This window comes from Erpetoichthys calabaricus, chromosome 1 (genome assembly GCF_900747795.2).
Source record: "Erpetoichthys calabaricus chromosome 1, fErpCal1.3, whole genome shotgun sequence".
NCBI classification, from domain to species: domain Eukaryota; kingdom Metazoa; phylum Chordata; class Cladistia; order Polypteriformes; family Polypteridae; genus Erpetoichthys; species Erpetoichthys calabaricus.
The window spans coordinates 59,015,210-59,042,073 of NC_041394.2; the positions used below are offsets into that span (position 1 = coordinate 59,015,210).

General features: G+C 40.0%; 1 protein-coding gene across 1 annotated transcript in view; it reads right to left on the minus strand.

Moving 5' to 3' along the window:
• LOC114642265 (deleted in malignant brain tumors 1 protein-like) overlaps positions 1 to 26,864 on the minus strand; it is a 136,701-nt gene that overhangs the window by 73,600 nt on the left and 36,237 nt on the right. Inside the window, 7 exon segments of the mRNA XM_051935175.1 lie at positions 2,270 to 2,401; positions 2,529 to 2,564; positions 8,191 to 8,499; positions 8,584 to 8,652; positions 12,970 to 13,275; positions 13,513 to 13,827; positions 23,419 to 23,730. Coding sequence (XP_051791135.1) covers positions 2,270 to 2,401; positions 2,529 to 2,564; positions 8,191 to 8,499; positions 8,584 to 8,652; positions 12,970 to 13,275; positions 13,513 to 13,827; positions 23,419 to 23,730 — 1,479 coding nt within the window.

The window sequence follows — 26,864 nt, forward strand, 5'->3', positions numbered from 1 at the left end:
TGCCACACACTTTATTGTTTGCGTTCTATTTGCATCATCTACACCTTCACACTATTCTATATCTCATTCATACATCACGCTCTTTGTCATTCCCAACACCAGGGGTTGGCGAGCGAACTTTTTGTGCTTAAAAATCTTCAAAATATATATATATATATTTACATACAGCTCGTACAGTCAGGAAAGGATTAATTGTATTTACATACAATCCTATGGGGGAAATTAGTTCGGGTCATGACCAAATCGGGTTGCAACCAGAGTTTTGGAACGATTTACGGTTGTGACCCGAGGTTCCACTGTATACTGTATATATATATGAGAGGGTCCCGTGGTGGATGTTTGCAGACTGGCAGACCAACCACATGCGTTACCTGGTAGGTAACCACCCATATAATCAGATCGAGATTCAGACTACGAATGCTATGAATATATATATACTGTATATATATATTTCTTACTGGACTGCATTTTGCCATACTTATTGTTTGTTTTTTTTTAGTATCAAGGCTTAGGTTAGCAGGAAGATGTCCATGCTGATTACACAAGTGCTAAAGCAAATATTCGAGAGTTTGACTTTTGACTGCTGTTTTAGGGTTGCTGTTTTGAATGGAATTATGGCCTATTTGATTTTTGGCTATTATTTGCTATTTTCTTTATTTTGGTCACTTCATCCATCCATCCATTTTCCAACCCGCTGAATCCGAACACAGGGTCACGGGGGTCTGCTGGAGCCAATCCCAGCCAACACAGGGCACAAGGCAGGAACCAATCCCGGGCAGGGTGCCAACCCACCGCAGGACACACACAAACACATCCACACACCAAGCACACACTAGGGCCAATTTAGAATCGCCAATCCACCTAACCTGCATGTCTTTGGACTGTGGGAGGAAACCGGAGCGCCCGGAGGAAACCCACGCAGACACGGGGAGAACATGCAAACTCCACGCAGGGAGGACCCGGGAATCGAACCCAGGTCCCCAGATCTCCCAACTGCGAGGCAGCAGCGCTACCCACTGCGCCACCGTGCCGCCCGGTCACTTCATTGTTGTCTAAATATAAATGCCACTTAAACTTCCTTATTGGGAAGCATGGTGGTGCAGTGGTAGCGCTGCCACCTCGCAGTAAGGAGACCTGGGTTCACATCCTGGGTCCTCCCTATGTAGAGTTTGCATGTTCTCCTTGTGATTGTGTGAGTTTCCTCTCCCAGTCTAAAGACAATCTGATTAGATGGATTGGTGTTTCCTAATTTGGCCCTAGTATATGGTCGGGTTTATGTTTGGATGTGTGTGTATGTGTGTTTGCCCTGCAGTGGACTAGCAATCTGTCCATGTTTTGTTCCTATCTTGCACCCTAAGTTAGTTGGGATATGCTCCAGCAACTTCCATGACCCTGCCACTGCAAAAAATAAAATCTAAACAAGTGAAAAGTATTTATATCATGACATTAAATCTTGTACTCCATATTGTAAGAATTATTGACTTATCAAAAAATTTGTGTTTACAAATATTTAGCTTACTTTAATAAATATTGACAAGTAAAGTTTCCTTACCCCCTTGACAGATTTTTTGATAAATAAAAGCAAAACATCTCCCATTTAATTTTTTGTCTAGTTTTTGCATATACATATTTAGAAGTGTGTTCAGGAGTAAGAAGGTTAGAAAATGACTGACTGACTGACTTTCATATTTGTGCTCAACACACAGTAGGCTTTTGCTTCAGCTTTTTCTTTCTTCTGACATCTATCTAAGTGTTAAACTGAAGTTCTTGTTAAGTAAGATGGTTTGCCTTTGTATTTTGTTGACTCTCTCAGATATTAATAGCTTGAGTGTTAGAACTGTTTGAAATTCAAGAAACTAATTGGCAACGCCATGGCTTTAAGTGGACAAGCCACTATTTAGATTTTATATATGCATTTTTACTTCTGAAGTGGACCACTGCCATTTTCAGGCCTATTTTCTGCCTTACGCTCAAAGCTACAGAGATAGGCTTTAAAATGAGTTTGAGAATGTTACTGTTTGTGAATTTATTTATTGCTTTATTTTATCTTTTAAAAAATTCTAAACATTTATTGTTATTTTTTGTTAACTAACAGTAATCAGGCACAAAGAACAAATTAGGCAAAAGCTAATCAGCTAACTTTGTTCAATTTTCAACTGTGTTCATAAATTAGGTCTCTTAGAAAAATGCCTATTACAATATTTAAAAAATCAAATAGAAAGGTAAAAATGTTAAGAGATGGAAGAGTATTCTTTTGTTTTAAAGTTACCTTTCTTTAGCGTCCGGTTTCTTTGAAGCTGACCAACCAGCAGGACTGTTATTAGGAAGAGAAGCGCTCCGAGGACAATACAGACAATCATGAGGATGGGCTGCTCTTTCGAACCCTTGATATTGGAGACTTCTGTTAACAAAAATGTTAAATAAAAAGAACTGAGACACACCAGCTACTGTCTGATCTACCAACAGACATGATAATAACAAGACCATAAAGACGAGAACAAAAGTGACTTTACAAATGTGAAGCTGACCTTTTGGTATTGGAGTCTTGTTATCCTGTGCAAATCCTAAAGAAGAAAATAAAAATTAATTGAATGGCCCACAGTTAACCGGTGGATAAAAGGACCTTTGAGCTTTCAGGATTTTTAGGAAAGAACACCGTCTAAAAATATTCCAGTAATGTAAATTCATGGCTGTTGTGCCTTAGCTTCCATTTTTGTGAAGAGTCTTCCTTCTGATTCTAAGTTAATAGAAGTCTCTTCTGGTAATTATAGCCTGTATCCCAAATTGAAAGAAATATTTTCATAGTACTTTACCAAAATAATGGTAAATCATGTTCTATACAGCATTATGGACAAATAGTCATCTGAGGGTAAAGAACCATCTATAGTCTGGAATTTTCTTTTTCTCTGCATTGTTTGCTTTAGATTATTATACCAGTGCTTTTGTATGTGTAGCTTAATATTCACATGCTAAGAACAAAAATGTTTATGACATGTATGCATGTGTAGTTTTCCATTTACGCAATGCATAGTGTTTTTTCATTTTCTTACGATAAAGTGAAGAAGTAAATCAGACATAATTAAAAACTGAGATGAAATTGTTCCTAAATTAATGTTGTAATAATGTCAACATAAAAAGTAATAATCTTTATTATTATTACGTAGTGTAATCTCTGTTTGTTTGTTGTTTATGTATTTGATCACAATACCAGTAAACTGTTCAGAGATCATCCTCCCATCCTGAGGGAGGTCAACGATTACTCTTTGTGAACAAAAATTAGTTACCCTGCAACAAGCCCACCTATACATCTGACTAAAGAAAAATGAATCAAAGAACTACTGAGCAGTGCATTGTGAGCAAACACAGAACACATACCTAGGAGCTTCGAAGGTGTTTAAGTTTAATCTGCAGTCCTTTTGGGCCAAAGTCCAATTGGTGGTCTGATTAATAGCATTAACTATCCATCCATCCATTATCCAACCCGCTATATCCTAACTACAGGGTCACGGGGGTCTGCTGGAGCCAATCCCAGCCCACACAGGGCGCAAGGCAGGAAACAAACCCCGGGCAGGGCACCAGCCCACCGCAGAGCATTAACTACACTTTCGGAAAAAGATGACATTGGAGCTTTTAGAGGTAGGGAGTTTGAATCTGGGGTGAATTTGCCTAAAAATCATATTGGATTGTTGTATTGATCCAAAGTAAAATATAAATGATTTTAACCTTTATCAGAAGTTTTTAATAAAGTGAATTTGAAATCAACTTTCAAAACCATTTAAAAAGTGTTGATAACAGTGCGGAAAAACATGAAACACCTCATTAACACCCAGGCTGGTAGTTGGTGCAAAGTGTAAATGTCTGCAGCAAGTTGGTTGCATTCTGTGACTCTATGATCTGCCCCTGCATGAACAAAATTTGATGCCAATGGTTTTTATTAATTACCGGTAAGTTATTTAACTGTACTCAAAGACACACCCTGTAAACCTCTAAACAAACTCAGAACTTACAGATGTAGGATACCTTTTGAAATTAAAATGAACAAAATGAGCTGTTATGTTTTAAGGGTATACGTGCAGGACATGTCAGGTGTACAAACTTGGATTGGGCTACGAAAACCAGCTGGCAAATGGAATGCAGTTGGTCAGTCAGTCATTACCCAACCCACTACACAGGGTCGCGGGGGTCTGCTAGAGTCAATCCAGCCAACACAGGGCACAAGGCAGGAATAAACCAATGGAGCCATTGATTTGCAGTGGTATGTGGACAGGACCAGTCATTTGAAATCAAATGTCATCTCTTTGCTCTTTGTTAACATATATTGTTTTTATTGCACCAGACTTCAAACTGTTGTGTCTTCTCCCTATATACTGACTCTTAGTTATTACTTACTAGCTGTGTAAGCCCACGCTGCAAAAAGCATGGGATCCTAGAAACTATTGAAATTGTCAGAAAAATAAATTGAAATGTAGAGTTGTCAGGTAATTGAAAGGAACTACTTTGGGCATCTCTCTCCAAGGAGGATGTGTTTTGCCAACGTGCCCGCATCACTTATGCATTACCGGCGGGAGAGAAAGTGAAAGGGATACCATTTTGCCAATGTGCTCGCCTCGCTTCTGTGTTAGCCGCTAAGTGAGTGACTCTTTCTTCGGAGATTTTGTTCTTCAGACAGACAGACACACTTCCACACATAGACATTTATATATAAGATGAGACCCACCACAGTTATGTTATCAACAGATTTGCTGACATGATTTGAGCTGATGCCTGGCAGTACAATAGCAAGTTAGGAGTGTGAGCAGCGATGAAAGCACGTATCCGAATAATGAAAACGCATTTGTATATTCAAATATTCTTTGTGGTTTGAATATTTTTTTACATTTTTAAATAATTATACATTTTCCAAGTTTACCTTTGGAGCTTTATTTTCATATATGAGGTTAAATTTTATATCCTTGCTCATGAAAGTTTTACATTTTTTTAATTTTAATTTTAACTGTGTCACATCACCAGTTTCAAAGTCATTATGGGTTAATTGAAAACACTCTCTTGATATGAACGGATTTGTCTGAGATACAAAGTCAAACAGTTAACAAGGGCTCTTTAACATTATACAAAGTTATTGTCTGTTATACCTGCATTTTTATCACTATCTATCTATCTATCTATCTATCTATCTATCTATCTATCTATCTATCTATCTATCTATCTATCTATCTATCTATCTATCTATCTATCTATCTATCTATCTATCTATCTTTAAAAGTCTCATTTTCAGTATTCTGGTATTGAAGCTTACTATTTTGTTTTTAATCTTTGCATTTTAGTTCTGGCTACATTATAGAGTCTCATTGAACAACACCTTGCAATTCTTTTGTGACAATGATTATGATTAAGTTATCTGGTTTAGAACAACAGGTTGTAAGCCTTAATATGTCTCATCACAAGGCTCACAATGTACAGTACTTTATGGTAACTGGTGTGATTGCCAAAGGAACATACCACTGACTGTTTATCTTCTGTGATAATTGTGGTTTCCTTGAAACACATGGTGATGACTCTCTGATTCAGGTAGTTTATAGAAGACCAGCCAACCCACGGCGTACTATACGCCGCATAATTATGTATTGATGGGTGAACACTTCCTGAAAGACACAGTAGGTGAATGAAAAGATGGAACTCTGGAGAGGGCAACATACAATTGTCCGTGACTGAAAACTGGAGGACCGCCGTCGCACCTCCACCTCCCAGAGCGAGGGACGGGGCTGGACGGCGCAGAGGACGGAACAAGGGGAGAAGGAAAGGACTCTCATCCCCCCCCACCCCCCGCCATTCTAGTCTGCTGATTTCTTAGTCATATATTAGTCATCGTTCAGTACGCACTGCCTGCTCATGTGCCTGCCCCCAACTCTTCACCTGAGTCGCTTTCGTCTCTGCTACAGTCCACATGCACCTCTGAGCCATGTTGACTTTTCATTGATTTTTGCTGTTCCAGCTTCCAGCTGTAATCCACCAAGTCACCCGACCATGGTAGTAGCGACGGGGGGTGTGTACAAAGGGCAGGGACTTAATCAGTGCGAGCGTATGACCCGCACTTACTGGGAATTCCTCGTTCGTGGGGAACAATTGCAAGCCCCGGTCTCCATCATGAATGGGGTTCAACGGCTTACCCACGCCTCTTAGTGCCGGGTAGACACACGTTGATCCATTCAGTGTAGCGCGCGTGCAGCACCGGACATCTAAGGGCATCACAGACCTGTTATTGCTCAATCTCACGTGGCTGAAAGCCACTTGTCCCTCTAAAAAGTTGGTCGCCGACCGCTCAGGGGTCGCGTAACTATTTAGCAGGAAGGAGTCTCGTTCGTTATCAGAATTAACCAGACAAATCGCTCCACCAACTAAGAACGGCCATGCACCACCACCCACAGAATCGAGAAAGAGCTATCAATCTTGCAATCCTCTCCGTGTCCGGGCCGAGTGAGGTTTCCCGTGTTGAGTCAAATTAAGCGAAAGGCTCCACACCTGGTGGTGCCCTTCCATCAATTCCTTTAAGTTTCAGCTTTGTAACCATACTTCCCCAGGAACCCAAAGACTTTGGTTACCCGGTTGGCTGCCCGGCGGGGCATGGGAATACCGCCGCTGGATCGCCAGTCGGCATCGTTTATGGTCGGAACTACTACGGTATGTGATCATCTTCGAACCTCCGACTTTCGTTCTTGATTAATGAAAACATTCTTGGCAAATGCTTTTGCTCTCGCTCGAATTGTTGGTGGGCGGGGCTCTGTGAGTTGGCGGGTGTAGCTCTGTCTTGCATGCGTCTTGCTTGCCATGGACTTAGTGAATTCTTAGAGTTGGTGGGTGTGGCTTTGTGAGATGTCGTCGTATCCCATGGTCTTAGAGTTGGGGGGCGGGGCTCTGTGAGTTGGCAAGCGTGGCTCTGTCTTGCGTGCTCCATGGTGTCTTGTGCTTCATGGTGTCTTGCGTGCCTTAGTGAATTATATATATAGATATTGGTTAAGAACATCAGACAGCTGGTCTACAGGTTTTCAGAGCACAAAACCAGTTATATTATCTAGTACAGCTGTCTTGTTTTGGTTGACTCTAGTTAAGATTCTTATATCTTACGCCATGGACAGTTACAGTACGTGGTTTTTGGGAAGAGGAATAGTTTTCCTGATTAGCTTCTTATTTGGTGCCTCAGACGATGCATTGAAGATCTTTAGCATATCAGGGATGGCGGTGACACTGCTGTGATACTTGACATAACATGTAACCACGGAATAAGATGATATTTGAGCACAGAATATGATGACACAATTAACAGTTAATTAATAGTTATCAACAAAGCAACATATTTTTCTTGAGTTATTAATTTCGACCTCTACTATGTAATGCTCCTGGATGCCAGGGGACATATCTGCTTCTGGGATGGTGAAACTGAGACTTTACTTATTACAAAAAAAACAGTGGACTACATTTATTTAAGGATAAATAAGGATAAATTGAGAAAGGTTTTGTGATATTTTGTTAGATGACTTTAGAATTTCTGGTTTTTGAATAATGCTTTTCTAATTTTTTTAATTTGTATCTTGTTATTTAGTCTGTTTGTTCTTTAATTTGTTAATTTATGATTTATTAAATTAATTAAAGCATTTTTCTTGATTTATTTTCTTCTTCCTTTTGTCTTTTTTGTTTTGTTGTTGAATATTATTCAGTTTTTCTTATTCTTTAGTTTATTATTATTGGTACTTTGCAACCCTGTCATATACTAATGTCCTGTCGTACATCCTTTGGATGCCGGGAAAGGCTCCAGCTTTCCTGTAACCCTGCTAAGGAAAAAGCGGGTTTGAAAGGTGGATGGATGGATGGTTCTATACACTTTGTGAATTTTTGAATCCTAATTAAAATATATTATTGAGTTGGCTAATGTTTTTGGCTGTTTTTGCCTTCCTTTTTATGAATTATTACAATTTGCTTTCCTAGATTCTTCACTAATAGTTCATTTTCCGAATAGGCCTTTTTTTTTACTGTTTATTTGCACAAATGTGTAATTTAGAAGGCAAATTATAAAGTCTTCAACCTTTATGTTATGATATGTGTTTGTGTGTCTGTGCTTTGTGCTATGAGAGTCCGTCTGGAAAATAAATGAAAAAAATCCATTTGAATTAAAATGTAAACTACAGTCTTTCTCACCTGTGCAGTTCACTCCTGCATCCTCCTTGTGCTCACAGTCATTCTTTCCTAGTGGTTCATGTTGGCAGTCCCACAGGTGGGCCTCGGTGCCCCTACACCTCACTTTGTTTAGCCAGATGACACCACGTCCTCCTCCAAACTCCAGTTCTGCACTCACGGGTTCCCCACAACGAAGTTGTTGGCAGACCACCTTCACGTCCTTCATGTCCCAGTCGTCATCACAGACTGTGCCCCATGTGTCTCCATACTTTATTTCTACTCGCCCTGAGCAGTTATTAGTTCCTCCAACCAGTCTCAAGTCTAGGGTCTCTGTAAAACAAGTCAAGGGTTCATTCTTTTGTTTTAGATTTAATCACACTGTGTGACTTAGGAAATAGTTAACTATGAGCTCACCTGAGCAGCGCTCCTGAGTGAGATCCTCTGAACAGGGTTTTGGGTTATTGGTGCTGACTTTCATAGTTCCTGAAAATCATTAAATGGAAACAAAACAGATTACCTCTCAAATCTTAAATATAAAATTTACAGTCGGAGTCATTTATTGCTATTTTACACATGTATATGCGTAGATAGTGGACAAAGACATTGGTAATATATGATACCTGAAAATGTAATTCTAATTTGGGAAATATGATGATAATAAATGTGTTATGACAGCTCTGATATCTGTTTAATCTGCCATGTAGGCATGGGCAATTACCCCACACCAGTTCTTCCAAAACTCGGTCCTTGGGACCCACTGAGGCTTCAGGTTTTTGTTCCAACCAGCTTCCTAATCAGTGACAACACCTGAGAGCACTGATCTCATCTAATTAGCTGGTATTTTTTTTCTCTTATTATTCTACATCCAGAAAAGCACAGGAGCATGCTTTTTACTTTTATAAGACATTTAGAAATATTTCTGCTTTTGCTATAGAGTTAAATTCTTATCTCTCTTTTGTTGATTTCATTATATTTTGCTCTTTCTCTATCTTATTAATGACAATTAAAAACGAGCAGATCAGACACCCAGGCAAACAACACCGAATAGTGAAAGACTGCCACCTCTTTAACGTCATAACCACTAATTAGTAAATAATGGATTAATTAAATAATTACAACACCTGGAAAAGTAGAATGAAAATCAAGATGAAAATATTGTTAAAAAGAAAAAAACACATTATTCCCAAACAACTGCTTGGTACATTTTAATATGTATTTTTTTTAACCAAACTTCCATCCATCCATTATCCAACCCGCTATATCCTAACTACAGGGTCACGGGGGTCTGCTGGAACCAATGCCAGCCAACACAGGGCGCAAGGCAGGAAACAAACCCTGGGCAGGGTGCACACACACAAGGAACAATTTAGAATCACCAATGCACCTAACCTGCATGTCTTTGGACTGTGGGAGAAAGCCAGAGTACCCCCACGCAGAACATGCAAACTCCACACAGGTAGGACCTGGGAAGCTAACCCAGGTCTCCCAACTGTGAAACAGCAGCGCTACCCACTGCGCCACCTCCCAAAACGCAGAACTTGGGAAATAACACATCACTTAATTAGCCCAGGAGTCCAATCAAAAACATAAGCTGGTTGGAACAAAAACCTGCAGCCACAGGGGGTCTCCAGGACTGAGTTTTGGAAGCACTGCCCTACACTTATAAGAGAATAGATCTGACTGTGCAACTACAATAATAATTTGCCATTCTCACAAATCTATTCAGAATGAATTTAGAAAGTTTAGTGAAAATTCCATCATTCAGGGACATTTCAGCAATGAGTGATGGTAGAGTACTCAGGCAGACTGTAGCTATTAGGCTGCTTAAAAAACAGAAGAAATAGCACTTTAGTGGAGTCAGATGCAATATGAAATAAAGAAGCTTGATTTGCAAAATGCATAACATAAGACCTTTCTAATTTAACTGCCAGCCTTGGAGAATCCATAACTAATAAAAGAGATAAGCTGAATGATCTTGTCTATAACAATTTCAGAAAAAGCTCACCAGATTAGTCTAAGACAGCAACATTAAAGGAAACTTGTTTTACAGTTAAATGTTTGACAAATGGAAATGTTTACTGGAATCACATGGGCAATTTTATTTATATTAATTTTGTCATAATGAGATTAGATTTAAAGTTATGAATCTGCCACCACACCCAGGTATGGTGCATGTTGAGTACTGGTTTATATACTCCATCCTCGCTGTCCTGCCAACTGGCTTGCTGGATTCATTCTGCAAAGACAGGAGGAAAGTGCAGGTTTTTCAGTTCTTCACCAACGTGGACCAGAGACTCTTGTGCAACCTTCTTGGGCCTCATCAGCTGTTTGTTTCAAGAAGATTACCAGCATTAAAAGATGAGTGATATTTTCATTTAATGTGGCTCCATCATCAGAGTGTTTGTGAAGATTGGCTATGACTACAAAGAAAGTACCATTTATCAGGGAGTATGTGTTCAAGTCGGAATACAGCTAATACTTTGCCAAATAACTTTCCTCATAGGATCTTGTCTATAAAAGTTAGAATTTTGAATAGCATAGCAACCTTCAGGACTGAATGGGCACTGAGGTTCAGCATACAAAAAGTGTTACAGTTTATAGGCTGAGAAAGAGACAAAGTGATATGTTTGGAATCAAGTTTAACTTTTCAATGAACCTAGTGTGTGTTTGGTGTGTGTGTGTGTGCCCTGCTGTGGGCTGGCGCCCTGCCCGGGGTTTGTTCCTGCCTTGCACCTTATGCTGGCTGGGATTGGCTCCAGTGGACCCCTGTGACCCTGTTTTAGGATATAGCGGGTTGGAGAATGACTGACTGACTGACTGAATCTATCATACCTTGCCCAGAATACTGACTTAAAAAAGGAGTTATGACCAACAAATTTACAGATCATATCAAGATGTACAAGACAATTTCAATCACATGGAGTTGCTAGTTCAGTCACTCACAAACAAAGCAGAAACTATGCTCCTTCTTTGCTTTCTAGAACAAGTCTGACTTCTCTTTCTCCTGCATGTTTGCCTCTGCCTTCACTTTACTCTCAACTTCAAGCTCATTAACATAATAATCAGGGGGAGCTTTTAATCTCCATTCAGGAGCTGTTTTTTGGGTTTCCGGGGTCAGGAATGTTCTCTTGAAGTGCTGCATCTGGCTGCCGGAGATGCACCTGCAGTCTTCAATCCTAAACTAAAATAAAAGGAACAAGAAACCTTGCCGTGGTCTGTTTATTACATAAGCTGATTAGCTTCCTGCTCCCATCTTTCAGGTATGGAGACTTTTACTCCTCTATACAACATCCCACACTGTCCCTCCATTAGTACATTATGACTTTCTGCTTTCCTTTCCAGGATAGATTAGGGTGACGTGTTCTCCATTATAGTGCCAGACCAGGTTTCACTTACAATCTTTACAAGACAATCATGCCATAAATTTCCACAATCCCAAAAGTTCACACATTTTAACAGACTGGAGACCAATAGATAATCTGATGGTTAGAGGATGTTACGTTTCAGTGAGGGGAGAAGTCATCCACCAAATAGAAGCTTCTCATGGTGCCAGACAGAAGTGATGTGCTGCATGTTGGCCAGACATGCACTAATAATCTCACCATACTCTGTATGTTTGACAGTACAATTACTACTACCGTTACAACTACTGCTACTATTAAAATAACAGAACAATATTTACAAACTAAATTCTTATTTTATTTACACTTGACCTTGAACAGAAAAGCATTTTTGAAAAAGAATGAATGGTGGATTGGTGTTTGAATGGTTTTCTATAGACTTATTTAGTGTTTCCTGGGTAGTTTTTGTTATTTATTCCGTAGCATTTTAATTTTTACAGTTTATTGAATATATTCAACTTAATGTTATTTTTATAACATTTTCTTTTAATAAGAAACCAATTTGTAGAACAGTGGTTTTTATATTTACATATTTTCCAGGTTTATATTCATCTTTTGGGCGACACGGTGGTGCAGTGGGTAGCGCTGCTGCCTTGCAATTAGGAGACCTGGGTTCGCTTCCCAGGTCCTCCCTGCATGGAGTTTGCATGTTCTCTCTGTGTCTGAGTGGGTTTCCTCCCACAGTCCAAAGACATGCAGGTTAGGTGCATTGCCGATTCTAAATTGTCTCTAGTGTGTGTGTGTGCTCTGTGGTGGGCTGGTGCCCTGTCTGGGGTTTGTTTCCTGCCTTGTGCCCTGTGTTTGCTGGGATTGGCTCCAGCAGACCCCAGTGACCCTGTAATTAGGATATAACTGGATGGATGTTCATATTTTGTAATATAAGTGTAGACTTGATTATTTCATTTTTGTTTTTTTTATTTTTTGGAAATATTATTCTGAAACAAATGTGAGCTACCTTAAAATGATTAAAAAAGTAAAAACAAAACACAGAAATCTAAGGCAGCATCAATTGAATCAGTAGTTGATTTTGCAACTATGATGAAAATCTGCTTTAGTGGTAAGAATGATAAACTTAACTCTTTATTTTGTGACTTTGCACAGCGAAATCACCAGAACTTTAACCATATATACTGTACGTTCACTATTTCCTTATGTACATTTAAAGGAATATTCTGGAATTATAATGAAATTTAACACTAGTCATTTTGTTCTGTACCATTAGAGACAATTATTTTTTGTGCTTGTTTTGATTGATAGTGACTATGTACACCTTCTTGTGGTTAATCACAGCTAGATTAAAAAAACAAAAGATGTCATAGATATTTACCACTATAAGATCAATAATATTTGAATTCCAAAGATATAGTATTAAAAAGGATATTTTTGTTTGTTCTTTTACCTGTGCAATTGAATGCTGCCACTTCAGTCCTAGTGCATGTATTTTTACCCCAGGGAGAAGAGGGACACTGCCAGACGGAAGCCTCATGTCCTCTACATCTCACATTGTCCAGCCATTTTGGATCAAGGTCCAGCTTTGATAATTCTTCTTTAACATCAGACTTAAGTCTTCCACAGCCCAATTCCTGACAGAACTTGGCAGCAGTTGCTTTATCCATGTTATTTGCACAGACGCTGCCCCATGAGTTATTATAGAAAACCTGAAGTTGTCCAGAGCAGCCATCTGTTAACCGTAGTATCTTGAATTCTTTCAAAACAGAGTTTTAAAAAAGTACAAAGAAATGTTATTATATTTGTTGAAGTATTGTATACATTAGCAAAAATAAAGAGCACCTGATAAATTACTAAACATCACTATTAAAGATTTAAGGTTTTAGATAACACAGAACAAAGTAACAATTTCAAGTTCATATATTCTCTGGACAAGTAATGTTTTTCAACTTTTGACAAGTTTACACACTGACTACTAGTATAATTAGTCTACCTGTACAATTTACTCCCACATCCTCCTTATGCCTGCAGTCATTTTGTCCCCATCCGCGATGTGTACAGATCGAGAGAGATGATTCATTCCCCTGACAGTGCACATCGTCCAGCCAAATGTGTCCACTTCCTGGTCCATATGAGACTGGAGTTATGGCTTCTACAGCTGCCTCACACTGGAGCTGCCGGCAAACTACATTTGCATCTGGTAAATCCCAGGAATCATCACACACTGTCCCCCAGGATCCATTATAGAATATTTCCAGTCTTCCATCACAGACACTTGTTCCATTAGTCAGCCTGAGGTCCAAATGATCTGGAAAACAGAAATAAGACGTGCAAAATTGTGACCAGGAACCAATTAAAACTAGCCACCTAAGTTCAACAGCCAACAGCCATATGCAATTGGAGAAATGTTCAGCTTTAATGACAAAAAAGTAACACCCCATCTACAATTACGACTTTCTGAATATCATTTTAAACAATGTCACACTAGCCTCTCATTTGTAAAAGAGGAAGAATTTTGTGATGTACTTATCAGCAAGGCATTTTCTGTCACTTTCAGTGCCATGCTGAAAGTATAAGCCTCAATTTATTTTTAGATAACTCAACCAAGAGTAGAAAAGGAGCAGCAATCATGTTAGATAATTACACCATAAATTTGTTTTGTGAATAGTTTTATATCTGCGGTGGGTTGGCACCCTGCCCAGGATTGGTTCCCTGCCTTGTGCCCTGTGTTGGCTGGGATTGGCTCCAGCAGACCCCCGTGACCCTGTGTTTGGATTCAGCGGGTTGGAAAATGGATGGATGGATGGATGGATAGTTTTATATTTTGAATTATAAAGCAGCTAATATAAAGCATAATGTACATAGAAATAGCCAGTTATAATGCCTTCAAGTAGTACTTTTACAACACCTCACTTTCTTTTTTTGTGATTTTGCATATTGTGTTTTGGCACATGTAATCAAATGTTTTGTGATTATTTGTAGGAACTCTTCTCACAATGTGGTGATGTTTTTTTTTTGTTTTTTTTTTCTTATTTGGGACTAATAAGAAGTTAGTTCCTTGCCATCCTGTTCTGCCTCTAAACGTAGCGCCTTTTCCAGGCTACTGTTACTGCATCCAATGACAAAATGTGAAGGTTTTTCCTGAAGCCTCTTTAATTCTAGTAGGATAGCTGCAGGTGAATTTAACCCCAGATGTCAGGAGAATTTGTGCAGAAATATGAATCCATAAAGCATTGTTTGTAAACTTGCAAAGGACATATTAAATGTCTCCAATAACAGTAAATCCATCCATCCATCCATTTTCCAACCCGCTGAATCCGAACACAGGGTCACGGGGGTCTGCTGGATCCAATCCCAGCCAAAACAGGGCACAAGGCAGGAACCAATCCTGGGCAGGGTGCCAACCCACTGCAGGACACACACAAACACACCCACACACCAAGCACACACTAGGGCCAATTTAGAATTGCCAATCCACCTAACCTGCATGTCTTTGGATTGTGGGAGGAAACCGGAGCGCCCGGCGGAAACCCACGCAGACACGGGGAGAACATGCAAACTCCACGCAGGGAGGACCCGGGAAGCGAACCCAGGTCCCCAGGTCTACAGTAAATCCTTACCCAGCAAAAGTAAATTAGGATTATTAAGTAAACCTGATAGCAAATAACAAACATCTACTAAAAAGTAATGAACTAGAGGACAAACTAAGAACAGATGAATAAAAAGACTAAATAGATCAAAATGACACAGCTAGCACAGAGAGCTTTGTGTAATTTTTATAGTGTAGAGTTTTTAAAAGAGCTTATCTTTTATCTTTTTTGAAGAACAGTAAGATTCTAAAATGAGAAGTCAGATAACAATGCTAAACAACAAAACATCTCTGGTGTATCCTTTCTTTATTCTTCAGATGGTTCAGATTGATGCCACAGGTGAACCACCCCCAGCTCCCAAAACAAACATCCACATGAAGGCCATTCTTAAACCAGTTTTCTAATAAAACTGAATAAATCTGAACATGTAACAATAATGTTTCTATAAACCTATAAAGTTAATAGGATGGCACAGAACAGCCTCATCCTTGGGTGGTTCAGCTCTGATCCTCACTATGGAAATCTCAAATACACTGCAGGTCATGAAGTAAGTGGAGAATGAAACTTGCAGTTTTTAAAAGTATAAGCATATTCTTGTAAAAAAAATGAACTAAAATGAAATTCATGAAAATGGTTAAAGTTGAACCATAGGCTCTTCAGATCGTAGGCACATAAATGAACAACCCATCCACCATGCATTTAACATTCCCCTGTAAAAACCTTGATGTTTTGCTGAGACTTGGTGAGTCATGGAAGAAAATCACCCAATGTTGAGGCTTCACTATCTTGGGATAACATAGAAGTAAATCAACACAGAAAAAAAGAATCAAAATCTGAAAATGTTATAACAAATTGGCAAAGATTAGCATGAATAAATAATACCAACAGAAGCTTTATAATCCCATGTCCAGGATACCATATAGGAAGTAGGAGACATTCAAAATTTTATGGTTAAAGCTTTAAGAAATGGAAAACTTTAGAATGGATATACTGTACTAGAACTGGGATCATAAACAATGTTGGGCTGAATGAAATTTACTCTGTGAGTCTATGCTAGCAAAAACAGCATTCGCACACACAAATCCACTGTTATGCTAGTAACAGCAGCAAAAATATTTTGTTAAGTAAGCAGGAGAAAAATCAAGTCCATAGGCAAAGGTGCTGTAAGCTGTAACTAGGAAGTAAACAACATAGTAAAGAAAGCCAAAACACAAGACAAAAATCAAAAAGTGACTTCTGATCAAAAGTCAAAAAACTAGTACAGACTGAAACCAGAAATTCTTTTTTAAAAAGGGCACAAAGACAAAAAGGGGTTTGGAATCTGTCAACTCAGATAAGAATTTGACCTTTCTGTATGACTTTTAATCCCCATAAGTAATTAGTCAGAGGTCACAGCTTCTGATATCAATGCTGGAGCAACCTTAACAACAGGAACACAAATAGCACTGACCATAACTAAACAAAATGGAACCAATACTGGTAAAGTACAATTTACTAAAAACTAAACATCCATCCATCCATTATCCAACCCGCTATATCCTAACACAGGGTCATGGGGGTCTGCTGGAACCAATCCCAGCCAACACAGGGCGCAAGGCAGGAATAGACCCCAGGCAGGGCACACACACACACACACACACCAAGCACACACTAGAGACAATTTATAGAATCGCCAATGCACCTAACCTGCATGTCTTTGGACTGTGGGAGGAAACCCACGCAGACATGGGGAGAACATGCAAACTCCACGCAGGGAGGACCTGGGAAGCGAATCCAAGTCTCCTAACTGCGAGGCAGCAGCGCTACCACTGTGCCACCGTGCTACACAAAAACCAAACATTCAAATGTAAAAAAAAAAAATAAAAACAGATGCACAATCTGCAACATTAAATAGACAAATACAGTGTCAGATATCACAAAATTAATAAGGGGAATTCAAAAAATATATAAATAATTAGTACAATATAATATAACACCCTCATAGCATTTCTGGTGTCACCTGAAAAAAACAGCATGTATGCTTTTGAATTATGGGAATAAATCTGAGTTTAAATGAAAAACTTCAAATACTGAGGGAATATGCAATCAAGAAACTGCATTTACTGTAAATAAATATAAAAATAACCACTCATTTAAAAACAGGGGTGAAATATAATGTGATTGCATGTTAGCTCTTACTAAAGAACAGTTAATCCATTTTCTCTTAATCAGTTGGTGTTATACTCAAAGTGAATATGCATAGGTTGGGCAAAAATGTTACAGCTACAGTACCTTCTATGTCATCATGCAAAACAACACAACCAGCACACCAACCTGCAGAAATAATAGCAATTATTATCACAGACCATATTTTAATTTAAAAAGGGATAGTAAACAGTAGCCTACATTGCATTAACAAAGAATGCAACTTCTTGCTAATGTCTTTCTATTTTTAAAATTGCAAATGGAGGCATGCACTTGTGCTTATTAGCAATCAATTAGGATCCTAGCTGGAACACTTAAAATAATGAGGGAAACTTGGCAGGGGATGAGCCTCTGTAGCCATCCATCCTCTATGTTTGTGGGTATAACTTCCAGGCTATTTTAATACTGAAAACTTATCAAAAGCATTTGTCCACAATTGCTGATTATATCAGTTAATCAGAAAAGACACCATTTCCCCTCTAATGCCCATATACTTTGTTTTCCTAATATATCTTATTTTAACAGGACAAAGAGTAAGTAAGAGAAAAAAAAATTTTAAATTACAAACAAATATGCCTGTGCGTGAATATACAACAAGCTGGAGCCAAAAGAACTTTCATCCTACACAACGTAATGCTGAAGGTTTACACTGTTGGTCAACAAGCTCAAAGCCAAGCAGAGGTTGTATCCTTCAAACATATGTAAGGTGACACCCAAAAAAGTCTCACACATACAGAAACCTCAATATACATGACTCAATGTACCATTTAGTGCAATAGAAGTTAATCATCCATCAATCCATCCATTTTCTGACACTTATCTGGGTCTGGGTTACAGGGGCAGCAGTCTAAGCAAAGATGCCCAGACAAACTATTTCCCCTCCAACTATTTCAACTCCTCCAAGCAGATACCAAGATGTTCCCAAGCCAACCAAGAGACATAATCCCTTCAGCACGTCCTGAGTCTGCTCCAAAGTCTCCTCCTAGCTGGGAATGCCAAAAACATCCAGGAGGCATCCTAATCAGATGTCCGAGTCACGTCAACTGACTCCCTTTGATCTGGAAAAGTGGTGGCTCCTCCCAAATGTCTGCACTTCTCCAAGGCTGAGCCCAGACACAATGCAAACAAAACTTATTACTGCCACTTGTATTTGTGATCTCGTTTTTTAGGTCACTGCCCTCAGCTTGTGACTATAGGTGACAGTAAAAATGTAGATCAAATGGTAAATCAAGAACTTAGCCTTTAGGCAACGCTCCCTCTTCTCCACAACTAACTGCTATAACATAACTTCTCTCACTCATGAACAAGATGCCAAGGCACAGCTGGCTTAATATATAGCTATAAATAGACTACAGCACTCACTACTGCCGGGCATACGCCATGCGATGTTGGTAAGATTTTAAGCTTGAGTCAGCCTGAATTTCAGCTTCATCGGCTATCTTTTCACATGCAGTATACGAGAGGTTGCAATGCCGACTGCATCTTATGATTGGCTTGTCTTTCAATCAGAAGAATTTCTGTCATGTCAGAAATTTCAGTCAGCTGTCTTGTAGTGTGACAACTTGATTTCCTCTTGTGGCTATCAAATTTCACTGTGTATCAATCACAGTATATTCTACATGGATATTGCAGCTTCTCTGCTCATTTTCACATTTTTGGTTTCAAAAATTGAAATAGGGTGGCACGGTGGCACAGTGGGTAGCGCTGCTGCCTCGCAGTTGGGAGACCTGGGGACCTGGGTTCGCTTCCCGGGTCCTCCCCGCGTGGAGTTTGCATGTTCTCCCCGTGTCTGCGTGGGTTTCCTCCGGGCGCTCTGGTTTCATCCCACAGTCCAAAGACATGCAGGTTAGGTGGATTGGCGATTCTAAATTGTCCCTAGTGTGTGCTTGGTGTGTGTGTGCGTCCTGCGGTGGGTTGGCACCCTGCCCGGGATTGGTTCGTGCCCTGTGTTGGCTGGGATTGGCTCCAGCAGACCCCCGTGACCCTGTGTTCAGATTCAGCAGGTTGGAAAATGGATGTATGGATGGAAAATTGAAATATCATATAGCAACACAAATACAACTAAATGGCCAATGACAAAAGCATCCTAGAAAACCTTTACTGGAAGAACCTAAAATAAGCACAACAGTAAACTACATAGACTACATACCTCTACTTCTCTCTGTAAAATAGACAAAACAGTCTTGTCCATGCCTCAACCATCTGCTTTTCCAGTTACACCTTTTTCTTTTCTTTATAGTTTCAAAGCATAGTATGACAAGAATCAGGAATGCAGCTCTTTTCTGTGCTGACATTTTGCAAAGCCTATAGCCATCACATTTTTTTGAATGGGTAAAACTGTCCACTGGGGCCATTTACACGTCTAGTCTGCGCATCCATATCATGGCATGTCAATCAGATTGAACAGGCTCGTACAGTTTGAGTACATATACAACTGGTGACTCTATTGTGCAGTGTCACTAGTCGTTTGACTTCAATGTTTAAAAGTCGCACAGTGTGTGCCCAGCATTAGAGGAAAAGATTAACTGTGCCTCCTCATCCATTTCTAAAGCCTTCTGCAGTTGCAAATGTTTTCCAGATGAATCATTGCTTTACAGCTGAAAGTGAAGCAGGTTAAAAAAATAGGCCCATATAGTATTAGAACTGGAAATGTCTTTCACGAGCAAACAGAATCTATATATATAATTCACTAAGCCAGAAGACAAGTAGCCAACCATGGAAAGCACGCCGGAAGGGGCGTGGATTCACTAAGCCGCCGACAAGTAAGACACCCATGGCGCACACAGGAAGGAGCCACGCCCACCAACTCTAAGACCATTGGATGCGACGACAACTCGCAGAGCCACGCCCACCAACTCGGACGCGACGACACAGAAAAAACGGCGTCATTTATATTCGTCTGTCGTAGAGGCCACATGCACCTCCGAGCCACATTGACTGTTCATAGAGGCATGTTTCTCGCGGAGGTGAATCGCCATATGCAGCGTGTAAAATGGTTTGCGAGGGGTATCCCATGGGATCCTTAAAACAATCCTTTACAACTGAGGTTAAAACACAATGAAGTAAGCAGTCTTTAAAAATCAATAAGCCCTGTGCCTCTGTTTCATTAGCGTCTCACCTGCTTCATCCAATGGTCTTAAAGTTGGTGGCCGGGGCTCCGTGAGTTGCTCTTGCGAGCAGGCACATGACCAGGGGGTGTGTAAGCTTAGAGAACGAGGGTGGAGGGGGGAGGACCAGGTAAGAAGAGGCATGTTTGTCGCGGAACTGAATCGCTGAATGACCATGCGACGACGGTCGGCTGGCAAAAACTGGCCGACAAAAGCGTGTGCATTATACTTACTGATACGGATTTTGCAAATGTTCATTTTTTTCCCTCCTTTTAGACAACTGTGTCTTTCCGGAAGTGTTCAGCAATCAATATATTATTTTTGCGGCGTTTGCCTGCAGGACCATGTGCAGCGAGCGAGCGAGAGAGACAGCGAGAGCCTGTGACACACACACACATACAGGCATGCGCGCATGCGGGAGAGAGAGCGCGCTGGACACATAGGAATAATAATACTTCGTTACATTGATATACTGATACTGATTCTCAGTATTCAAAGCGCTATCCACACAGGAAGGAACCGGGAAGCGAACACACAATCTTCCAGAGTCTCCTTACTGCAAACCAACAACACTACTACAGCCCCACAAGGCAGTTAAAAAATACACCCCGCTTGAATTTATTTTCACTTCTGTGCATAGCATAGCATAGCATGTTACTTTTCTTGGTGGCTTATTACATTACGGATGTTTCACATGTACATTGTTTCCTTTGTGCTTAAAAGACATTAAAAAAGTGTTTCTCAACTACGCCATGGTCTTAATGTTGGTGGGCGGGTCTCCGTGAGTTGCTCTTGCAAACGGGCACATGACCAGGGGGTGTGTAAGCTTAGAGAACGAAGGTGGACGGGGGAGGACCAGGTAAGAAGAGGCATGTTTGTCTCGGAACTGAATCGCTGAATGAAATTAAACGCGTGTGCATTGTACTTACTGAAAGCACCGTTACGGATTTTGCAAATGTTCATTTTTTTCTCTCCTTTTAGACAACTGTGTCTTTCCGGAAGTGTTTAGCTATCAATATATTATTTTTGCGGTGTTTGCCTACAGGACCACGTGCACCGAGAGAGCGAGAGCGTGTGACACACACACACACACACACACACAGACAGACAGACAGACGCGTGAGAGAGCACGCTGGACATATAGGAATAATAATACTTCGTTACATTGATATAGCAGTGTTCTCAGTATTCAAAGCACTATCCACACAGGAAGGAACCGAGAAGCGAACACACAATCTTCCAGAGTCTCCTTACCGCAAAGCAGCAACACTACTACAGCCCCACAAGGCAGTTAAAAAATACACGGGGCTCGAATTTGTTTTCACTTTTGTAGATAGCATTGTTGCAATTTTACTTTTCTTGGTGGCTTATTACATTACGGATGTTTCACATGTTCATTGTTTCCCCTGTGCTTAAAAGACATTAAAAAAAGTGTTTCTCAACTGTGACTACAAGTACTGACAACTGTGTCGTTCAGGAAGTGGTCACCCATCAATACATAATTATGCGGCGTATGCTACGCCGTGGGTTGGCTAGTACTATATAAAGTACAGAGTGCCATGGTAGCACAGTTGATGATGATGCTGCTTCACAGATTTTTTTTGTTATCTAATTACTTTCTGATCATTTATTAAATTCCTTTTGGATGTAATACCAGTTGTAATGATGAAGAACTGGTCTGTTCTTTGGGTATGACATTCATAGGCAGGCACAGATAATATTATCTGAAATATTTAGTGATTTATTGCAAACATTTAATTTAAGTTCATCCGACTTAACTGCAAGTGTTGAAGGATCAAGCTTTACTCATTGGCTGGCAATTTCAAAGAGCAAGAATCTTTCTGGTTTCTACCCAATACTTTAAATTGTGAATTTGCCTGTATGTCAAAACAGATTAACCATAAGACTCTCTGACACATTTTTAATAATACCCTTCATTTATTCATTTAATAAAAATACATGTTTTCAGAAATGTATTTCAAAAATACAATTTCAGTTTTAAAGGCGTGGTTTCTGTATTTCGTTGACTTTACTTTATGCTAGTAAGACAGCACATGTGCTGTGTAGGCAAAGTTTGCAACATAAAATCACAATTGAAAGTGGCCTTGTTAAGCATCTTGTAGTGGAAACACATCGTAGTAATGAACCACCAGCCGGCAAAAAAAAAACAAACAGTAAAAATAGATGGTTGTTCATTTTGTGCTACATTTTCAAGTCTGCACACAGACGATTTTACTTAGATTTGATCAATTTGTATGTATTGATCAACTCAAGAAGTGTGTTTCTAGATGGTGGGATTAGCAAAATGATGTCCAAATAAGACAGACAGAAGACATAATGAGATAAGTTAATATGTATAATAAGAGTTAAAGTTATTATAAAGAAGCCCCTCTTTACTGTACCATCACTTTCCACATTGATTTAATCTGCAAAACTTCGACAATCTATAGAGCTTCCCAGCCATGCACACTTTAACTATTTTCAAAGCAAAAAGACAAAACAATAATAATACGATCAATTGATACTCTCAGTCGTAATTCATCCAGTTGCCTGGACAAATGAGATAAGATGATGGAGACAAAGAGAGAATGAACAGCTTTATAGTCCAAAACTGAATGGTCACAGACAGGTGATGGGCATCCTGTTCTCCTTGTATAATGATGTGCAGAATAATTTCTCACATGCATGCTGGCCTTCTCTTCTAACACATCCATGTTTGTCCATCTAGCACATGCAGTTGACGTGCACAGGCACACACAAGACCACACACTGACATATAAAAACTAAAAATGCATGCAACAGCAGACACATACATGCATGGCTGTTGAACACATTTGCATTATGCACACTCTCACAGACCCTCTTTGCTAAGTGAATGTCTGAAGAATACAATACACTTTATGCTGATATATGTGTACTCTTCATTGTGGAAAGAGGCCGAAAAAAATAAAGCTGTCATTTCAGAAGCATCAATTTGAATATGTTATTCTTGAAGTTAGGAAATGAATGTTCACTCACCAACACATTGGACTGCAGCATTAGCACTACCTACACATTTGTTTTCCTTCGGTTGACTGCAGGACCCCAAATGTTTTTCATTCCCAGAACACAGAAAGCCTTTTAGACACACAGTTTTACTGCTCTTCTTGTATTGTGAAGAATTTGGCATTTGAGTCCTAGTGCCACAGCCAAGTTGTCTACACACCACTGTGGCATCTCTGGAACTCCAGGATTCCATCATGACTCTTGCCCAGTCCTTCTTGTAATAAACTTCCACCCATCCTTCACATCGACTGGGGCCACCTGACAGTCTAACTCCAAAATTCTGGTCTGGAGAAAGACAAAAGAAAACAGGGAGTAAAAATGTAAGGAAAATGAAACTACCTCATAAAAGAAGATAAGGCACTGCATTTATATTTAATGTTCCTGCTCTTTCACATTTGCCAAAATTAAATGATTACAATTTAAGTTTTTACTGTAAGATTTATGTGATAGCTGTCAAACAAAGAATTTCAATTGTTTACACTACCATTTAACCTCCTCTGTATCAACACTGTAAAAGACATGTTTGCTCATTTTTTATATTACAGTCTCATGGAATTTGAACTGTAGACTCAAAAACATCTGGAATAACTGAAACTGTTAGTTAATCTGCTGTGTTATTAAAGCTTGCCATCAAAAGCTAACAATGACTGATATATACTAATCAGTTTTGTAACCTGAAAAATTCACAGTTATATGAAAATTGAAGCATCCTTTCTTTTGGTTTTATATTTTTTTGTACTGTCCATTGTGCACATCTATATATATATAATTCACTAAGCCACCGCCAGAGCAAGCAAGACACCCATGGAAGCAAGCAGGATGGAGCCACGCCGACCAACTCTAAGACCATTGGATACGACAACAACTCGTAGAGCCACGCCCACCAACTCACACGTGACGACACAGAAAAAATGGAGTCATTTATGTTCATCTGTGCTAGAGTCCACATGCACCTCTGAGCCACGTTGACTGTTCATAGAGGCATGTTTCTCGTGGATGTGAATTGCTATATGCAGCATGTAAAACAGTTTACGAGGGGTATCCCATGGGATCCTTAAAACAATCCTTTAAAACTGAGGTTAAAACACAATGAAGGAAGCAGCCTTTAAAAACCAATAAGCCCTGTGCCTCTGTTTCATTAGAGTCTCACCTGCTTCACCGATGCAGGCCCTGCAACAGTCAAGATGCTCTCTCAGCAGCTGACCTTCTCTGTGCCTGACTCCACTACTGTCAGTTGCCTGATTAAAAATGGCCTTTTCAAGGGGAGCTATGGACCCGCTATACCACAGGAATACTGTGACATTGCCTTCGAGCCTGCTCTCGCTCACTCTAACGTACCGGCTTTCTCTCTCTCCTCACTCGCTCCCACACTGCACAGGGGAGAAACGTCCCAAGCACGACTCCACCAGGAAACCGTTTCAGCCAAACTTCCACGCCCCTCGCTACGCTGTGAGCGCGATGATTATTTATTTAAAAATGGCCTTTTGAAGGGGAGCTGTGGACCCACTATACCACAGGAACACCTGTGACATTGCCTTCACATTGTTTTCCTTTTATTTCTGATCCCGTCGAGCAGATCAGACACCCAGGCAAACAACACTGAATAATGAATAGCTGCAACTACTTTGCCTGCCCCAACTCCTCACCTGAGTCAGTTTCGTCTGTGTTCAGCAGTGTTTCCCTAACTCGGTCCTGATGAACCCCTATGGCTGCAGGGTTTTGTTCCAACCGGATTCCTAATCATTACTGCTGGTGAAACTCATCCAGGATAAGTCGGTTTTTCAAATGCAGTCGTATAGCAGATTAGTCTACCTGGATGAAATAATCTTTGATGAATGCGCGCCCCTGCGCTGAGGGAAAAGCCAATGTATATTGAGTCTAGAAAACATGATCAGCAAGTCTTTGATAGGCTGCAACAAAATGATGAAAGAACGGACGCATTTTTTTCACACAAACTGTGTGTGTGGGTGGGTGTGTGTTTGTTAGTTAGTTAATTAGTTACTTGAAGGATTTCAAGATTTAATATGCACAAGCGGTAACACTGCAAAAGCAGCCCAAACCAGAAAAGACAGCTGGCAAAAAGTGGCCGACAAATTAAACGCGTGTGCATTGTACTTACTGAAAGCAGCGTTACGGATTTTGCAAATGTTCATTTTTTTCCCTCCTTTTAGACAACTGTGTCTTTCCGGAAGTGTTCAGCCATCAATAAATAATTATGCGGCATATGCGTGCAGGAACACATGCAGCGAGCGACACACAAACACATACAGGCGGCGCGCGCGAGAGAGAGACCGCTGGACATATAAGAATAATAATACTTCGTTACATTGATATAGCAGTGTTCTCAGTATTCAAAGCGCTATCCACACAGGGAGGAACCGGGAAGCGAACCCACAATCTTCCAGAGTCTCCTTACTGCAAAGCAGCAACACTACTACAGCGCAACAAGGCAGTTAAAGAATGCACCGGGCTCGATTTTGTTTTCACTTCGTAGATAGCATTGTTGCAATGTTACTTTTCTTGGTGGCTTATTACATTACAGATGTTTCACATGTTCATTTTTTCCCCTGTGCTTAAAAGACATTAAAAAGGTGTCTCTCAACTGTGACTCTGGAACATCTCAGTACGCAAGCTATATTAAGCGTCAACAACGAAGACTCGCTACACCTTAATCTACAAGTACTGACACTTATCCCTACCAACGAAGTAACTTTCACCAGCATGGCCTTCTTCGTCACAGACGATCCCGCTTTCAGTCACGGACAATTATATGTTGCTCTCTCCAGAGGTCTATCTTTTCATTGCACTCACAGTCGTATCCTCAAACCCATGCCATTTGGACAACTGTGTCGTTCAAGAAGTGTTCACCCATCAATTTATAATTATGTGGCGTATGCTACGCCGCGGGTTGGCTAGTATGTTATATTTCCTATAAATGCAACCATAATTTACTGGCTACTTTCCCTAAAAAGACCAATGGTATTTTAGTGACATGGCTTTGGATGGCATGGATGACGTTAATGCTTGGGACATATGATCTCTTTTGTATTCATGTCACATTTTACTTTTTGGATCAGCTGCATTTCCCAACATTTAAGGATATACATTTCACAGTTACAATGTACTTATATCCAGGACTTAGGTCCACTGCCTTCATCAGTAGTTCCTTCAGATCTAACCCAGGTATAACTGTTACTATAGCCTTCTGTCCTTCCAAATCCCTGATTGACCTACCTGAGAAAGACATGGTCCCTGTCACCAGAACAGAGGAAAAGCACAGACAGGAAAAGCAGAATTAATTAGTTTTCATATTTTAATGTTCAGTAACATAAGCAACAGCAGAGTATGACAATTCATACCATACAACCTGGATCATCCTGTAGTTCTGTAAGCAGATAAAGATGTATCTAGGTGGCACA